Here is an 18,010-nt window from a genome sequence, read left to right as displayed (position 1 = left end):
CAACGATTTTCGGCCGAACTCGGCCGAAACTACGCCTAGTTTAGAAGGTGCAGCCTCATGCCCGTGCAGGTGCCTACTGTAGGTCTGGGGAGGTAGGTGCCCTTAGCTTCCTATCATGAAGTATCTCTGGTCTCGCAACCTGGTCTTTCTTCTCCTCAACGTCGTGAGATCAAAGACAGAAGCCTACAAATTCCTCAAGCAACCAATGTCCAAGTTGTTATTCAAATCTACCACCGAAGCAGAATACCGAACCTCATGCGCAACGCTAACAGATAACCACAGTAAACAAACAAAAAGAGCCCTATATATTCGTCCTAAGCGATGTGAACCGCTTCCTAGAGACGACCTCATCCGCCTCTCTGGTGTCCACCTCCTGAAGAACACCGCTCCCAACATCATATATCAGCCCATGCACCTTCAACCCGTGCTGCATCGCCTCCACCACAACACTCTTCTGCTTCAACATCCTCACCCCAGCAAGAACATTCAGCTCCACCAGCTTCAACGCCGCTCTCTCATCTGATAGGTTCTGCAAACAATCTGCATGATCCTCCTTTAACTGCCTCAAGGGCGATAGCCACGGATCCAGAATACCCAGCTGCGTATTCCCCATTGCAGCAGCTATACCACCGCATTTCGTGTGCCCGCAGACAACGACATGCTTCACGCCGAGATGCCGGACAGAGTACTCAATCACGGCGGAGGAGCTGAGGTCCGCCGGGTGCAGGATGTTGGCGATGTTGCGATGCACGAAGACGTCGCCTGGATTCAGGCCTAGGAGAGTTGTTTCGGGGCACCGTGAATCAGAGCACCCGATCCAGAGGATCTCGGGGCTTTGGCCTATGGCGAGTCGGCCGAAGAAGTCGGGGTGGTCTTTGGCGATCTTCGTGGCCCAGGCTTTGTTCTGGCGCAGGGCTGTTGTTAATCGGTCTGAGGGTAGTATTGTGTCAGCATGCAGTTGGCGATGTGGTAGGGTTGCTGGGAGGGTGCGTGGCGAGTTGACACGAATTGCTGGAAATGCTCGGGGCAGAAGCCTTGAAGCGCTCATGGTCATGGCTGGTGCCCGAGGTGCACTCTCGAGATACACCCATGATGGCGAGCGGCTTCGTACCTTTGTGCAAGCAGCATTCTTGATGCGAGCATAGCGGCACGGCTAACGTCGGGTGGAGCGGAGCGGACGCTTGAAGCAGCTCCGCGATCGACAACATCGCGGAGTACATCAAGCTTACAGTTTCAATGGCAGTGCACATGGACAGAACAGGAGATTACAGGCAACAATACAATGGCCATTGTCGGCGACCCCAAGCGAGGCCAGCCGACACAAGGTACAGGTGCCGAAGTGCCAAGAAACAGTACACGTACCTTGAGCCGCCATATCGGAAAAGGGTTCCACGTATATGTCTATGAGGACATTGGAAGCAGGATGGCAATTCAGAATGGCCTTGAGGGGGAGCGAGCAGGGTAATAAAGCCAACGTCACAGTCGCCGTCGCACGAAGGGGTGTACCATGGATACTATGCCCTCTTGGCAGACATGCCACATGGTACCGAGCACACCTCCTCGAGTTCAGAGTTGGGTGATGCGCTCAACAGAATTTCATAACATATTGCGACAGAGATAAGCGGTAGCTTATGGTGCTCTAGCGGTGGTACTGTTAGGCTGTTAATCCCGCAATCCCGGATCGAATGCGCAGATGTAACATCGACCTCGTGGTCTGCTACAGTATGGAAAGCAACACCAACGGTTCTGGTGCCATTTCCCTCTAGTTCCAACACAAGCCCTTTTCAATGTCTACTAAGTCATACCAGCTCGCCGTCATCCCGGGCGTTCGTCGCTCGTTGCTGACAGCTGCTAGCTAAGCTCTAACGCCGACGGCGCCGGTAACCAACCACAGCGAGCAGATATAAGTGCGAGATACGCAGCGCAACACCGATAGTAGAGCCTTCGTGAAGTCACTCAACGCCCGATCTGACCATGCGGTGGTGCACGAGATTCCGACTACCTTATTCAGGTAGATGCATCGACGGTAGACCATTCAACGGGATTTAGGTGTTGTACGATCTTCCGGATGGATGGCCGTGGCGGAAGGGTGTAATATAGGCTCTGATATAAATTATCCAATAAGGGATAACATACAACTTTAATCCTTTCGGGGCATCAACGACAGATATCTTTCTTTACCTGCTTCTCTTGACCCCTGCATGATATTATCAACTGCTGGGGGTATATAGAAATAGTCTAAATATTTCCATATACATACATATATATATATATATTCATGAAAAGGCAAAAAAGGAGGATTTCACATTGTTCGCTGCAAAAGCTCATAGAGAAACTACTCCTTTCGTTGCTTTTCCCCTGTAATAAATGTAATGCGGCTTTTCTTAGGCTTCCTTGCCTGTTCCCTCTTTTTAACCACCACTATAGCTTAGCATAATCCTCGAACAACAAGTCTCTTGCGGAGAATAAAAGAGTCGGAACGGTAGTTGTTGCCAATATTCCCATATCTTACTCCCCAGAAAGCAAGCAAAAGTCCCGCCTAAACTATCACTAGTATACAAGTACATGTATGGATATCACCCATCAGTGAGCCTCAACCAACCTAGGATGAACTCTTGAGCATGTTGCCAACATGCTCAATTGATAAACGCAATAGTCGAATTCAAATAGCTTGAACCTACGGACGAAGCTAAGCTCAGACACGCATTTCATTATTACTTTGTAGCAAGCTCTTCCAGGTTATACATGTTTATATTTACGTTCATGCTCATGCTCATGTTTATCTCATCCCACGTTCTATGAGATTTGTATCAGACCCCAGAGACCAGCATCATATTAGCATTCTTCTGAAAAGGGTGAAAAAATTCTATGTTTGCACGGCCGAACCATGGCGCCCGGCTTTTTATTACAGGTATATGATGTCTCCCTGGCAGGTTTCTAGAAGGGATCTTCTCTCCCGTATTGATGTTCTGGAAGCCTGTGGTATCAGTAGTGTTTTGTGTAATATAAACTTGTCTCGTTAGAGAGATTGTGTGGGTGTGCGCTTGTTTTGTAGCATTTGAGTCAAACATGATTCCGGCGAGGAGGGGCACTATATTTATATTGATATTTCTGCTTAAACTTCCACTTAGGTTTAGAGAGGGCGGGGACGAGTAGATTTTATATTACGGTTTAGACGGTGGAGGGAGCAGATAGATCATGGATCTGGCTCTTACGGTCTTTTTTGGCTCTAGCGAAATTTCAGGGATGGGGGCACGGAAAAGTATCATTTGTTTTTCTCTCTTCTAGGCAATGGACAGACCATCCGATATGTATGTATGCAGGTATCCCTGCATATTCCGAATCCAAGGAACATCGTTTCAATGCTCGGTCATGAATGGGAAGAGATGAGGTTGAGATGAGACGAGATGTTATTTATAGATCAAGCCTGGGGATGTTATAAGGATGGTGCGTGCTAGGGGGTTCTTTTCTTGAGATAGCATGAACAGGCTAAAGTACATGTATAGGTGGGGATTGTATCGAACGTTCTCTCCCTTGTGTCTCTATTTAAACCAAGATCTCCCTGGGATGTATTATGTATTGACAAGAAATCTCCAGCTAAGCGGGAGGGAGAAAAGAGCCGAACAGGACGGCCTGTACAAGTGCATAGATCACCATGACTTGCACAATCAGTAGGAAATATGTTTTGTTGTTTCCTGGGCTCTTTTCTTGGCCTCCCTCTGAGGACCCTAAACCGTGCCAGGCGAGGAACCAATACCACAGCGGGTATCCTGACGAGATCCGATTGATGATCTGGACATGGTAGCTAGTAAGGGCCATCGCTGCAAGGACGAATTGAGCAATGGCAAGCTGTGTGAGCAATGATGACGCTGGGTCTGGAGATGAGCCAGAACTGCCCTCGGGCGAGCTTTTGGTTGATGCTAGCGAGGTTTCTACGCCGAACGCCCAGATTGAAGACACGAAGAGAATGGCTAGCATAGGCGCGGCAAGTAGAAAGAGCGGGACATTCGATACTGTCCAATATCGAAGGAAACCTACGCCCCTGTTGCGGATTAGCATGTAGCTTGCACTATGGTTTTGAGCACGTACCAATAATGATCCTGCACCCAGCCGTATATACTAGGGAGAAGTGACTGACACCATGGTCGAGGGTTGCTTTCGGCGGTGCAATATGTCGTGTAAGCTATATACTGAGGAACGAAAAGGCCCAAAGCAACAATGCAACCGGTCAGGCCAACAAAGCCAAGACGAACGAGGGTTGCAATGGACGGACGGCGGGAGACGATTTCGTAGGATAGCTTGAGAGCGTCATATGCTAGTAGTATCCCACTGAGGATACCATTGCTGCGTATGAAGGTGCCTGCTGCAAAGAAGCAGCCTGATAGGAGCAGTTTTACATGGCTCAACGACTGTCGCCCCCTGCTGAGCTCAATGCCAGACGATGAGTAGATGTAGAAACCCGTGATGTTCAGGAAGGAGAACAGCGGTTCTCCATACGGCGCCGACAGAAACGCCCCGGCGGGCGAGATAATATGTAGAGCGGCGGAAAGGAAACAAAGTAGCTTTCGCCTCTTGGTGGCCTGACCGAAAACATTGACAGAAAGTCGATACAGAGCTAGGACGGAAAAGTAGTGAGCCACATGTGACAATGCAACAGCCGTCACAGCAAATCTAGTTGCTTTACTGGAGTCATCTGATGGAGCAAAAACTGCAGCGTTGTCAGCGGTGATGGCCCGGGAACCGGCAGCAGAAGATCCATACACGACGACACAAAGTTCACTAGACTGCTGTAGACGGAACTGAAAGCCCACTCCTGCTCGAAAATGTAGCCATCCCGCGCTATGTGCTCGAAATAGATCGAATCCCACCGGACGAATTTTAGCGGGATCGGAAGCGACGCATGCTTGGTGTCGCCGAAAGAGACGACATCAACCGAGCCGTTGCCCTGGAACGGCAGCAGGCTCGTGGACGAGTCATACCCCAGGCCGGGGCTGCTGATTACGATGACAAAAACCAGAGCTTTCCACAGCCAGAAGCCAATTGATAAGCTTTTGATAGGATGACTCGAGTCGAAAAGAATAGAAGCTGGCTTTGAGGTCAAGGAAGATCCGCTGATGGGGGCCATGGCCGCTGAGTCTACGTCTCGGGAGTCATAAGACTTGACGGCTCGGACGGATTGTCGAAGCTTCCGCTGCAAGTAGGCTCGGACGAAAATGATGGATGGACCCTGGCTGACCGTTACCTATTTAGTGTGGTGAAGAAAAAGAATCGGCCAGGCGGACAGAGAGGCCAAGTAGATCGACCGGCTTTCTCGGACGTGAAGCATAACCCCGCTGAGTAAGCGCAATGCACACGGATAGGATAACTCGAGAATCGATGTGCTTGACTGTCCTGCAATCTTCAGAGAATAGCTGGAGTCAAAATGAGGCAATCCATAACACTGCTTAGTGCTCAACGCGTCGCAGTCGCGGTTACATTCTTATCAAGAGATTGAATAGATGTTCGCTGGGTTGTCCATGGGAGATGACTTTTCAGCCCTACGGATTGTGCAGTATGGACATGGTCCCTCGGAGACGGAACCAAGGATGAGTCCAGGGCCCCATACCCATGGACGCCTTGTTGGCCTGGACAATGGAAATGGGTCTTTCGGCACATCAAGGTCCACCCGACAATCTCAGTTATTCGAATATTTACGGCAGGAGAGCTAACTTAGTCCAGTGCAAAAGTGCAGATAGATCTGGAGATAGACTTCGAGCAGTGGTCTTGCACAGCTTAACCCCGATAGTCCGAAATATAGTACTTTGACGGAGGTAAGAACTCGCGGCAGCGGCATGGATCTTGCATTGTCGCTTTCTCGTATCTTCTTGGAAAGTTTGTCCTTGGTAAGGTGCATCCTCCTGAAAAATTCCTCCACAGTTTGTGGAGCTTGTCAAATTGATTTTGAGACTGTTGCCACCGAACAGAGTCACCTGGCAACACCGAGGTCTTTCTGCAGCCCCATCGCTCAGTAAAAATCATGGATGAAGAGCCTTGCCAAGAAACTACGGTCGGAACAGGCTAAACTCAAAAGGGAATAGATGTCGCGAGCCCCGGACATAAGCTGTTCATAACTCGGATAATCGGGGATTCCGACTTTCCGCTCCGGCCTCTGCACTGTGAAGCGCAGCGCAGTGCAGTGCAGTCTAGCTAGGTCCGCGGGAATAATTGCTCGTGTCAGACAAGGGCCGCTCACTCCCGCTCTCGCCTTCAGCTCTTACTTACGAACCAACAACTCAATGGTTCCGACAGCTCATTTCCCACAAGGATGAAGGATGAAGGATTCTGCCATGCTGGACGAGGATGCTTATCATCGTAAGTCTCAAACGCAGGGCCTGACTTGGCAGTCAGCAGTCTGGGCCTGTTGTCTGAAGTTTAAGATACTCCGACAGTCTGAGGCAGAGCTGAGAAGCGCCTAGCTGGGGGGCTAGGAGGGATTGATGCTTCCGAGCTCCGAGCTTGATTGGCGAAAGAGGGGAAGTCCGTGGCATCCGGGCACATTACAGGGCCGAATCGTCAAGATGGCTGATGGGCAGATGGCAAGCCCAGCTGTGCTAAGAAGGATCGGCGACTAAATCCCTTCCCCCTCGAATGTTATTTGCTCGTGCGAGCTGCGCTTAGATCGTATCAAAAGAACTGTTTTTAGGGTGACGCACAAGCTCATAGCTTCGAAGGCGATTCCCCTGCACAGTGCAGTCTCTTTTCTATCTCCGCTCCGGTCTCCATTATTATTATTACGATTATGATTCCTAACCAGACCGCCCATCTGACAGAGAGCGAGATCGATGGATATCTTTGAGGATCCATCCACATCCACCTTTGTCAACTAATCCACTCTTTCTCCTCTGCCCTGTCCAGTGTCCACGGGAACTAAAAAGTGCTGCCTTTTTCAATGACACACTCGTGAATATTAACCTCTCAGGCGCCCGCTTTTGCCTCGTTTTCGCTCTTTTCTCCTCTCCTTGCGTCGCATCTCTGATTCAATTTCCTTTCTGCGATTATCAATCTGCGCCCGCTGTGTTGTTCATCAGAAGCTCAAGCTTACAGGCGGCTGACGTGACACAGCTGAGAGCATCCTTCCGCCGCTGACCTGGTCTGGCCTGGATACTCACTCACTCACAGTCCCTGGGCAGTCTGCTCTTTCCATGTACTTCTCCTGTCAGCGTCTCCTATTCTTAAGTCCTCGTGATTTCTGGCCACTTCCACTTGTCTAAGTGTAGACTTGTGCTCTTTGCGAGATTCTGATCTGCTCGACATCACTCCACCTCGCTTCTATATACATCGGATGCTCTCTCATCGCGAACTACAAAAGCCCGACCACCTGGTCCGCACTGCAGACACATTACAGGGGATATTATCGCTTCCTCACTGTCGATGCTCGCCTTCCTCGCCAGTCGGAGCTTGCTCTCTGGGAATAATGCTATTTAACCTCGGCATGACAGCTGATGCCGCTGCCGCGCATAACAGCGAGCTCTCTCGCTCACCATCCGAAACACAGCTCCCCGTTCCATCTCGCCATTCTTCGCCCCGCCCTTTCTCCTTGAGCACCTTGCCTTCGTGGGGTAAGGGCAATCACTCGTCCCGTGCAAAAAGTGCAGATAGAGAAAGACCCCGCTATGAGCAGCGACGTTCAATGCCGATCACCGCTATAGAATCTATATCTTCGAGCGATAGCGATCACCTCTCAAATGCTGGGCCATCTCCAGCTCGACCTCAATTCACACACCAAACCTCTAACCTCTCTCAAAAACAGTCTTTGCGGCCGAAAACTATCTACCAGCTCGCCCATCCCGCCGCCAATGCCCGACATAAGCGACTCAAGCTCAGGCCGAAGCTTCTTTTACAAGTTCAAAAAGTGCCGTCCACTTCCCGGCCGCTACCGGTCTTTGATGTTCTTCCGTCGACCTCGTTTATTCCTAGGATAGCCCGAAAGGTTCCTACTGTGTTGCGTGGCAAGCGAGGCCTGGGTCCGAATGATTTGATTGTTGCGACAAGCGATCTGTACGAGCGACAAGCGGCAGATGCAGCGGACAAGCCCCACAGCTCGGACGAGGAAAATGACCACCGCGAGGTTGTCGCAACAATCTGCCAATTGCCCAAAGAGGACGCCATAGCAAAGGGCAAGGCTGAGATTTGCTTGAATTCTGGGCCAGTGTGGGAAGCTACGCCTCTTCCCAGCGGATCTTATGAGTTTGCGGCCCAGACGGACGCCGGACTCCAGATCCTACGGTGGGTGCGACGGGCGCCAAAAAAGCGTCGCCTTTCGGCACCCCCAGGCTCGATCGTGCCGGAAGACACTCGGCGCTTCACGTTCAGCGTTATCGATCCCTCTACCCGCCGGCACCCGGTCATTGCGACAATGGCTCGTAGCCACTTAGAGGTATATGACCGGTATTCCTTACCCTCTACTGCTCCGTCATCGCCTACTTCCGCCATGTCAGTTATCAGCGACGGCTCAGAAGATATTCCATCGGACCAGCACGTTGTCGAAACCGATGAGAATCTTCGCATGTTGATTGTTGTTACAAGCATTTGGGTAGCCTTCCGGGAAGGATGGTCGCACAATTTTCGCTACAACGACGCTACCAACACAAAGAGCGCTCGCTCGGCAAGTGTAAATAAGAAGGCCTCAACAGCCCCTGCGAGCGAGGATGATAAGGGAATTTCAGGCAAGGACAGTGATCCTGAGAAGCAAGCTTCAGACTCAAATCGTCGGGTTGTGACTTGGACTCCAGCTGTTTCCCAGCCGCCGGCAACAACAGCATATGGTAGCCTGTCGAAACGCTCAAATTCTACCGGCGCCGCCTTTATTGAACGAACCAACAGGCGAAACTCGGGCGCGAGGCAAAATGTGCTGTCCAGTCCGCGCGAGTCGTACGAAGGTGAATCTAGACCTGAACGACGGAACTCGATCTGCAGCCGGTCCCAACCACGAAAAGCAGAGAAAGAAGAACCAAAGGAAATCCCAGCTCAATCCAAAGCGGCACGTCGAGCGAAACACGAAAGTCTTCAAACACCACTAGATGGACCAGCAGAATCTTCACGTCCGACGAAAGGGAAGCTCCGGCATCGATTCAGTAACTTTTTTGATATATTTGGACGGAAAAACGGACACCGGCGTGATTGATCTCTATATCCGAGAGTGCTGCGCAACCTTTACCTTCTTGCATAGATTCTTCCGACCCTCTTGAAGAGGCTCGAACAAACCCTGGCATTTTTTTCACACGAGACACGCCTGGTGCTGATGTCCTATTTGATACCACTGTCCTTTTCCGCTGTTGCAGTGTTGGGATTTTCTCAACAAGCTGCCCAGCATGTTTTTTCCTCAACATCATTGCATATGGATACCAGATGTACATATACGAGCCAATGTGGCTCCGCATTTACGAGTCAATGAAAAACTCCCAACTACCTCTTCACCATGAACAAGCATTCAAGAGTCCTTCCATCCTGAACTATAAAGCGTAGAGTTAGTCAGCTGAAGAAATACCCCTCAAGTTCATACCCCGCATGAAGTCTCGAGAGATCTCCACTCCAGCTCCCGACTCAACATCCCGAGATCGGTAACTTATCGGCTCTCGCAAGTCATCTCGGCAGATCGGAGTCATGATCTTCACTGATCTCCAATTGCAGATTATATATCCTTCTTTTTCAATACCTCTGCCCGTGGCTGCGAGACAATCCTTACTCCTACACTGAGTCACCAACTGGTATAACTATCTACCTACCCCTCTCACTCCGCACCACCTCCAGCTAACACCCTCCTCCAGCACCATAAACCGCCAAACCAACAACCAAAAACAATACTTACACAATGTCCTCCGAATCAAAAATGGAATATGTCAGGTATGTTCAAATCGAGCACAATATCATGCCAACCCCATTCAAGTATCTGAATCCCCTGAACTAACCAGTCAATGCTCCAAAAAGCCTCGGCAAGTCGGGCCTCAAAATCTCCAAGATCATCCTCGGAACCATGTCCTACGGCACCAGCAAATGGCAAGACTGGGTTCTTGACGAAGACAAAGCACTCCCTCTGATCGAGCATGCCTATAATCGAGGGATAAACACTTGGGATACGGTACGGTTTCTCCGTTCAACCCTACTCTCCTGCTCAGCCTTACCAGAATACTACGTATGATTAGGAGCGGAAGCTAATGAGATATGTACAGGCAGACATCTACTCCCACGGCGCCTCCGAACGCATCGTCGGCAAAGCCCTCAAACAATACAACATCCCCCGGCACCGAGTCGTGATCATGACGAAATGTTTCTACGGCGTCGACGACCAGGGAGGTCTCCCTCCCATTGCGGCCTGCACAAGAAACGACGGCGAGATGGCAAACCGGGTCGGGTTGTCACGGAAGCACATCCTTGACGCCGTAGACGCATCCATCGAGAGGCTCGGCACGTACATCGATGTGCTACAGATCCACAGACTCGACCGCGACACGCCACGAGAGGAAATCATGAAGGCGCTGAACGATGTCGTTGAGAGCGGGAAGGTGCGGTATATTGGGGCTTCGACGGTTCGTCCACTTTCCTCTCCTTTTTCCCTTCTTTTCTTTTTCTCTGAGCCGGAGGCTCGATCTACACCCAGAGATAAGAGGCGAAATTGGCTAACATATATGTGATGGACAGATGTCCGCGTGGGAATTCCAAACCCTCAACAACCTCGCCCGCTCCCGCGGGTGGCACACCTTCGTCTCCATGCAGAACTACCACAATCTGCTCTCGCGCGAGGAAGAGCGCGAGATGATCCCCTACTGTCTGGACGCTGGGATCGGGTTGATCCCCTGGTCGCCGCTTGCGCGGGGGTTGCTTTCGCGGCCGTGGAAGTCTGCGCCTACGCTGCGAGAAGCTACAGACGGGGCGCTGAACGTGCTTCTTAAGAACAGGGAGACAGAAGCGGATCGGGAGATTGTGAACCGTGTTGAAGAGGTCGCGAAGAAGAAGGGGGTTAGTATGGCGCAGGTGGCGATTGCGTGGAGTTTGGGGAATCAGTCTGAGAATCCGATCTTGGGGCTTAGTAGTAAGGAGAGGATTGATGAGGCTGTGCAGGCGGTTAGTGTGAGGTTGAGTGAGGATGAGAGGGCGTACCTTGAGGAGGCTTATGTGCCGAAGACGTTGTCGCCGTTGGAGAAGTAGGAATGTTTTATATGTTCGTTCTCTAGAATGATACATAGATGGGTGTAGACACATATAGATGGTTAGGGTACTTAGATTCTCGGAAGTATTGAAGCTTCGATTCGTGGGCGAAATCCTAACTTAATTTAGTTGGAGCCCGCAAATACATCCATTAGCTCTAATAACTCCTTCCATCGAGTATCATTCTGGATCTCGATCTTGCCTTCCTTTGTGGCAACCTTGACTTCATCTGCGCTCTTAGTGCCATATACATAGCCCCGGTCATCATTGACAAAAGCTACTAGATCCTGGATCCAGCTATGCATTAGCTGTCCCTCTTCTTCTGTGGGACCGTGCATTATAGAATAACTAGGGTGAAATTAGTTAATGAACCCAGAAAAGGAGATAGTGCCACGAACTTCCAAAACGGACGATCCATCGCATGGCTAACACCAAACGAAGCAGGCGCAACCTTATCTGTGATAAATGATAGCCGATATGCAATGACATACCGCCAGACATCAGAAATATCGACACCGTTCTCAAGAAGATTATTGACTAGGAACCGTGATGGCGCTCGGACTTGCCCATCTGAAACAATCTTGCCGAAGACAGCCTCCCAGTCCTTTTTCTCAGTGGATGCAGTAGGTAACGGGTAGTGTTGGAGTAAACGAGCGGTTGTGGAAGGTGAGTAGTAATTTGAGATTTGTGTTTTCAGAGACTCAAGACTCGCATCTGGGCCGTTTGTTACGGCGTAGAGTGTTTCCTCGTTGAGAACCTCACCGATTAGGATGCGGAGGTTCCGGCGCTTGAACTCGCGAGAAAACGAGCCATCTCGGTAGTACTCAAATATGCCTGGGTGGATGAAGACACCGTCTGTGACCGGGCGGAAAGTGTGGTGTTTGAGGTTCATGATAGCACTACAAAGATCTTTTGCGTCGATCTCGCGGAGCCGTTGCAGCTGTCCGGCGCCTGAGGCTGTAGATGGGATGTTGAAGTATGAGCATAGCTCCTCAAATTGAGGCTGACAGTCTTCGGGTGTCTTTGGTTGCGCTGGAATGGCGTTGGAGTACATCACGAGGCGATGGAATCGATTTTTGGATGGCTCGTCTAGAGCGCCGCGGAAATCGTATAAGGTCTGTGCCTGCACGGCATATGCGCCTGCACTTCGCCCAGAGAGGGTGATATTCTCTGGGTCGCCACCAAAGGCGCTGATATTTTCATATACCCAGTCCATTGCTAGTCGCTGGTCCCAGAGCCCGTAGTTTCCTACGGCTCCGTCGGGGCTCTCGTCTTGCAGTGGCGCACCGGCTAGGAAGCCGAACACGTTGAGACGATATCCGACTGCAACAAAGACGGCGTTCAGACCACCGGTTGAGATCAACTCTGTTGGGTCCATTGATGCCTCGTTGCTGGGGTCGCCCATTTGGAACCAGCCTCCGTGGAACCAGACCATGACTGGCCATTTCGATGGAGCACTGGAGTCATCTTTAGGAACTGGAGTCCAAATATTCAGCCGTAGACAGTCCTCCCCGTAATTATGCTGCGGAATTTGCTTCTTCACTGAGGCTGAATAGTTCGGCTGTAGACATACCTGGCCGAATGTGGTTGCATCGAACGGCCCCTCTGGCGTTGAATAGGAGTAAGACTCAGGCAGGGCTTGTGGTTTGCGCCACCTTCGCTCGCCGGTGGGCGGAAGACCGTATGCGACGTTTGCGAACCGGCGTGACTTGCTGTCAAACTGGAGCCCTTTGATGCTACCTTTAGCTTCGGGGAGCTTGACCTCGCATTCTGAGGTTTGGTATGCAGAGATGGTGTTTCCCATAGTGCTGGTGCCGTAAGGCTGCAGAGTTGTTATGTCGGAAAAAGTGAGCTCAAGGAGCAATTGACAAAGGCAAGCAGAAGACAGGACATATTTTGAAAACGTTGTCAAATGCTCCAGTCTCCAGTCACTGTCCAGGGAGTCGTCAGGTTCGCCGATTGTTGCACTGAAAATAACAGTGCTGCCTCATGATGATTGGCTCGTTTAATCGACAGTTATCTCAATGCCTGAGGCGACAATTGCTATCTCCGTGTCTCCACAGCGTCGATTAATTCTGATAAACAGTCAGATCCATGCCGGGCTGATGTTGATTTCTTTCTTCTCAGTTTGAGAAATGCAGCCTGCTCTTATCCATGGGCTTGAGCGATAGTACCAGTAACTCGGCTCCTCGAACCCGCCGACCCCGCGTTGAGCGTGGCAGGCGGTCCCGGAACGGTGAGCCCAGGATGGCTGCAATATCTTGTATACGCCACATTGACTTCTAGAACAGGCTGCTCCACGTGCATAAGCAAGAAGGTCAAATGTGATGAGACTCGTCCGCATTGTGCACGGTGTCTTCGACTGCACTTGACCTGTGAATGGCCTGTACCGAAGCTGCCGCTTGCTTCTAGGAGACGGGGCTATGGGCCGATGAAGAGCCGCGATCAGGGCCTCTGGTCGCCATCCTCTATCGTGCCGAAGGTTGGTATGTTATGTTCAACCCCACAGTCGGTTGTGTCTTCGGCACCAAACGAACCTAGTTGTCTACCTTCTCCGGGGTTTGAGGATCTGCTCCAGTCAGAGGCACTCCTTACTGAAAGTGCGAGTGAAGACAACGAGCTAAGAGAGTGTATCGCTTCCTCAGAACAGCAATGCGATGCCACGCAATGGCTCTACATGCCATCTGGAGGCTCTGCATACACGCCTGTTTCTTGTACTGCCGACAATAGGGGTCGCCTAGATAATGTCATGAATACGGCCTTCGAAATACTAAGGGCACCTATGATGGACCCTCTATCTACTGCTAGCGACCTATCCTTTGCCTACGCCACCAACACTACACCTGCCCTTGGTAGCGATGACAAGCAGGCTGTATTGTTCCACTATAAGGTCTTTGCTCCATTGAAGTCCACGCGCGACTGGGCCTGCTCAGCGCATACCCTCTTCCTGAACAAGGCATTCAACAGAGACATGGCTCTTCACTTCCTCCTAGCCGTTTCCCATAGTGAACTGGCTATTCATTACGGTCGAGGCTCTCAGCCGCCACGGGAGTCTCGTGAGCATTTTGAGCGCGGTACTCAATTATTCCTGCGCGCCCACAATCCTTTTGCATCTCCCGATCATGTTAGTATGATGCTCTCGTTTCTGTATATGTATATGTTCTGGATGCGGCGAGACCGCCTCGACCCTACGAAACTCAGAGACCTGAGCAGGGCTGTTGTTGCTCATGTTCGAACCTATGGGCTGGACACACGTTGTGCTAGCGATGATGTGCTCTCCTACGACGAAAACACTTATATTGGCACAATCACCGTGTCCGAGCAAGTTTTACTGGCTAGAATCATTGCATACCTATACGATAGAGATGGCTTCTGCTGTTTCTTTGGGTGTGGTGGCGAGTTCGCGAACTACATGAATAGCATCTCCCACAAACGACACAGAATCTGGCTGCGATCGCGAGCTGCCTTCTTTCTACCGTTGGGCGACAGTGAGTACAGTGGTGCAGTTTCGGAAATTGAAGATGCAGCAACGTTAGATGTGTATTTTGAGCTCATCATTTTGCACCAAGAGATCAACTTTTACAGTCAAACCTCGACAACCAACTCTATAGCCATTGCGTCAAAGCTCGAACGGCGGCTAGCGGCCATTTACAAGGCAAGTGCTGGTACTGAAAGAACATCTCATCTCACAGCACTCACAAAATATAGGACCAAGCCACACTTTTCTATCAAGCTGCAAGTAACAGCAAGGTATTTAGATGTACGCTCATGGCTTATGTCACGGTGACCTTCTTCTACGCTTTGCAAATCTATTTTTACCGTGCGCGTATGTCCTCCTTTGGAACGAGACCCGTCCCTCCTGAGGTCCAGGGCGCCATCAACTCACTGGTGTCGACTGCATACTACGCGGTCAAGACTGGACCAGTACAGCTCCTTGAACGGTTTCAATGGTCCCTTTTCATTGCTGGGCTGGAAACAACCGATCCAATCCACGAAGAGTGGATTGGAAACAACATTTCCGACCCCGCAATCAAGCAGGGGTTCGACTATATTCAAACTCTAAAAGGACAAACCCCAAGCGACATAACGATGCAAAGGATACGAGGGTTAATCGATGAAGGCTTTTCCGTTTCATAGAAAATCCGCGGTCACGAGTGGGTAGGTCTTACCGACCTGCCGATCAACTTATCTGCTTCTCCAACTTGTACGAGCTTTGACGAATTGGTTGCTTCTGAAGACTGAAAGCCGGTGCTTACGACTGTTTTCTGTCATAACTAGTGGAATCTAGAGCGTGTTCCATGCTGCGGAGTGCTCATAGTCCGGAGCATCGGTCACCCCCCGAAATCGGCTCTCCACGCCTCGATTAATCTGACCAATCACGCGTCTTTATCCGAACTATCTTGATATCAGGGGAGGCAGGATTTGCCTTCGATTAATATTGATAGGCGTCGAAACAGTTTCTCCGCATTTGTCAAGCTATCTCCTCGCTCTTCTTGTCTCTGGGCTTTCGCTATATCAAAGGGACACCCTCCGTTCCCATGGCTTAACCTAACCACCGACGCAAGGGATAAACGTCCAGGATGGAGAATTCTGTTCAACCCTCCGACATTGATGTCAAAAGAACTCTTACAGAGATGAGTGCAGACAAAGAGCATGGTGTCACAGACACCCTAAGTGCCGAGGATGAAAAGAGACTCGTGCGGAAGATCGATACGCAGTAACTATGCCTTCCCGTGGCACACGAAAGGGGCCATTACTTACACTAACAGCCTCATGCCGCTCCTGATTATCAGCTACGGGCTTCAGTATCTCGACAGTATGTCTTATGGTTTCTTCTATCTTGACTCTGACTCACTCGCCACACAGAAACTAGTTTGTCTTATAGCGCCATTCTCGGTATCAGGGAAGACTTGGTATGATCTTTTGATCAACTCAACGATTCATCTACTGATTATTTCCAGAACCTCCAGGGACAAGATTTCAGCTGGGCGTCTGGCATCTTCTATATTGGATACCTGGCTGCTTCATACCCTATCTCTCTCGGCTTCGTCCGCTTTCCTTTGGGACGCTATCTCAGCTTGTTGATGTATATCATTCTTGTCTTGCGGTGTTGATAACATTGACTGACTGGTTGCAGTTTCATTTGGGGCGTAATCCTTACCCTCCATGCCGTTGCAGAGGACTATCCCGGGTTAATGGTGCTGCGAACGTTCCTCGGTATCTTTGAAAGTGCCATCAGCCCTGGATTTTCACTCATCACGGGAATGTGGTATACACCAAAGGAGCACGTATCCCGTCACTCATTCTGGTTTGCGGGTAACGCCTGCGCTAGTCTCATCGGATCAGGAATTGCTTACGGCATTCTTCATTACGCCGGAGGATTCAGCAAGTGGAAAGTCAGTTTCGAGGATGCCTAGTTGGAGGCACAATGCTAATGGGCTTATCAGATGCTTTTTATCATATTTGGCCTCGTGACAGTTGCGTGGTCCATTTTCCTCTGGTTCTACCTTCCTGACTCTCCCTCGAATGCGCGCTTTCTCACCCCCACCGAGCGAGAATTCGCGTCCCTAAGACCAAAGAAATTCCAGCACACAACGCAAACAAAGCATTGGGATCGTGGCCAATTTATCGAGACCTTCAAGGATGTGAAGACATGGTGGTTCCTGCTCTTCTCTTTCGTGATTTGTGTGCCCAATGGTGGTACAACCAGCGTACGTCCTCCTGATTCCGCGTATCCGTCCTATTGCTTCTCATATACCCAACTAACCCATTAATGCTATAGTTCAACACGATCATCATCAACAGCTTCGGCTATGACGAATTCCAGACAATTCTCATGGGCATGCCCGCCGCCGCATTCCAACTCACAACCGTGATCCTTACAGCCATATTTACAACATACATCCGCAAATCCAGATTGATTGCTATGGCCGTCATTTTCCTCATGGCCATCGCCGGAATACTCATGGTGAAGCTTCTGCCGGACTCGCAGAAACTCTCTCGCCTCGCAGGATACTGGCTTGTCACTGCTGTAGCGCCTGCATTCCCGCTCATGATGTCTTTGTTCGCGAGTAATATTGCGGGATTCACGAAAAAGTCGACGGTTGTTGCTCTCATCTTCGTTGGATACTGCGTTGGAAACTTTGTCGGACCGCAATTCTTCAAGAATAAAGAGGCACCCGGGTATGAGGTAAGACAGATAACCAATAATTACCCTGCCATAGACTGAGCAGAATACTAACTTTGATGCTATTTAGACCGCATACACCACAATCCTCACCTGCTTCGCGATTGCCATCGTCATGGCGGCTCTACTCCGCGTCTATCTCAGCTGGACGAACAATAAGCGGGATCAAGCACAGGGTGTACATATTAATCCGGAGGAGACGAGAGAGATTGATTTGAACGCGGATGAGGGCCTGGATCATGTTGATGAAACTGATATCCAAAATGTTGGATTTCGGTACATCCTTTAAGGATAAGACTTTGTCGGCCCAGGTTGGGAATGAATTGTTGTTTTGGCATCATGTATATGAAACTTTTAGTCTCGTTGAAAATTATGTACTTTTGCTCTACCTCTCAAAATACAACGGTAGTCATATGTTGGGCAACATGCTAGAGCTTGGCATATGCTGCCAGCCCTCAAGAGGTGCACAGGTGACTCTACAAGCTACTTTGTCCCACCCTTGATCCGAGGCCAGTGCAGAGATTTGTTTATCAGAACGTAAAGGATCGGCTAAGCATTAAGTAGAGCAAATATGATCCTTCCTTTCAATCACGAAGAGCCGCAGCATTAGGTCCACCTCCAATAAGCATCTTTCTGCTT

The 18,010-nt window shown here is 50.2% G+C and overlaps 7 protein-coding genes across 7 annotated transcripts; 4 read left to right on the top strand and 3 right to left on the bottom strand.

Moving 5' to 3' along the window:
- Nucleotides 1-50: 50 nt before the first annotated feature.
- On the bottom strand, nt 51-1,615 carry BJY04DRAFT_52979 (carbonic anhydrase). Its single transcript, XM_073720579.1, has 2 exons — nt 1,363-1,615; nt 51-930 (listed from the first exon to the last, which is right to left on the bottom strand). The coding sequence occupies exons 1-2, from the start codon at nt 1,373-1,375 to the stop codon at nt 302-304; spliced, it is 642 nt and encodes a 213-aa protein (XP_073571855.1). The 5' UTR covers nt 1,376-1,615; the 3' UTR covers nt 51-301.
- Nucleotides 1,616-3,499: 1,884 nt separating this feature from the next.
- BJY04DRAFT_52929 (DUF409 domain protein) lies at nt 3,500-5,311 on the bottom strand. The gene is made up of 3 exons (XM_073720577.1): nt 4,762-5,311; nt 4,090-4,708; nt 3,500-4,042 (listed from the first exon to the last, which is right to left on the bottom strand). Exons 1-3 carry the CDS (start codon nt 5,123-5,125, stop codon nt 3,598-3,600), a joined length of 1,428 nt encoding a protein of 475 aa, XP_073571854.1. The 5' UTR covers nt 5,126-5,311; the 3' UTR covers nt 3,500-3,597.
- Nucleotides 5,312-7,061: 1,750 nt separating this feature from the next.
- BJY04DRAFT_52918 (uncharacterized protein) lies at nt 7,062-9,746 on the top strand. The gene has a single exon (XM_073720576.1). It carries the CDS (start codon nt 7,322-7,324, stop codon nt 9,161-9,163), a length of 1,842 nt encoding a protein of 613 aa, XP_073571853.1. The 5' UTR covers nt 7,062-7,321; the 3' UTR covers nt 9,164-9,746.
- BJY04DRAFT_52951 (aldo/keto reductase) lies at nt 9,604-11,247 on the top strand. Its single transcript, XM_073720578.1, has 5 exons — nt 9,604-9,746; nt 9,807-9,882; nt 9,967-10,117; nt 10,209-10,565; nt 10,678-11,247. The coding sequence occupies exons 2-5, from the start codon at nt 9,851-9,853 to the stop codon at nt 11,182-11,184; spliced, it is 1,047 nt and encodes a 348-aa protein (XP_073571852.1). The 5' UTR covers nt 9,604-9,746; nt 9,807-9,850; the 3' UTR covers nt 11,185-11,247.
- BJY04DRAFT_227484 (Alpha/Beta hydrolase protein) lies at nt 11,247-12,988 on the bottom strand (the record flags this gene model as incomplete). The annotated part of the gene is made up of 2 exons (XM_073718632.1): nt 11,247-11,532; nt 11,583-12,988. The coding sequence occupies 2 exons, from the start codon at nt 12,986-12,988 to the stop codon at nt 11,310-11,312; spliced, it is 1,629 nt and encodes a 542-aa protein (XP_073571851.1). The 3' UTR covers nt 11,247-11,309.
- Nucleotides 12,989-14,331: 1,343 nt separating this feature from the next.
- BJY04DRAFT_187924 (uncharacterized protein) lies at nt 14,332-15,532 on the top strand. The gene is made up of 2 exons (XM_073711133.1): nt 14,332-14,839; nt 14,893-15,532. Exons 1-2 carry the CDS (start codon nt 14,336-14,338, stop codon nt 15,319-15,321), a joined length of 933 nt encoding a protein of 310 aa, XP_073571850.1. The 5' UTR covers nt 14,332-14,335; the 3' UTR covers nt 15,322-15,532.
- A 20-nt stretch (nt 15,533-15,552) lies between these two features.
- BJY04DRAFT_187922 (major facilitator superfamily domain-containing protein) lies at nt 15,553-17,737 on the top strand. The gene is made up of 8 exons (XM_073711132.1): nt 15,553-15,901; nt 15,954-16,000; nt 16,051-16,097; nt 16,146-16,270; nt 16,322-16,580; nt 16,632-16,895; nt 16,967-17,374; nt 17,442-17,737. Exons 1-8 carry the CDS (start codon nt 15,765-15,767, stop codon nt 17,658-17,660), a joined length of 1,506 nt encoding a protein of 501 aa, XP_073571849.1. The 5' UTR covers nt 15,553-15,764; the 3' UTR covers nt 17,661-17,737.
- The last annotated feature ends 273 nt before the right edge of the window (nt 17,738-18,010 follow it).

This window comes from Aspergillus karnatakaensis, assembly GCF_047715665.1.
Source record: "Aspergillus karnatakaensis strain CBS 102800 unplaced genomic scaffold BJY04scaffold_21, whole genome shotgun sequence".
Classification (NCBI taxonomy): domain Eukaryota; kingdom Fungi; phylum Ascomycota; class Eurotiomycetes; order Eurotiales; family Aspergillaceae; genus Aspergillus; species Aspergillus karnatakaensis.
The sequence above is the reverse complement of the archived record's forward strand: the minus strand, read 5'-3'. Positions and strand labels throughout refer to the sequence as shown.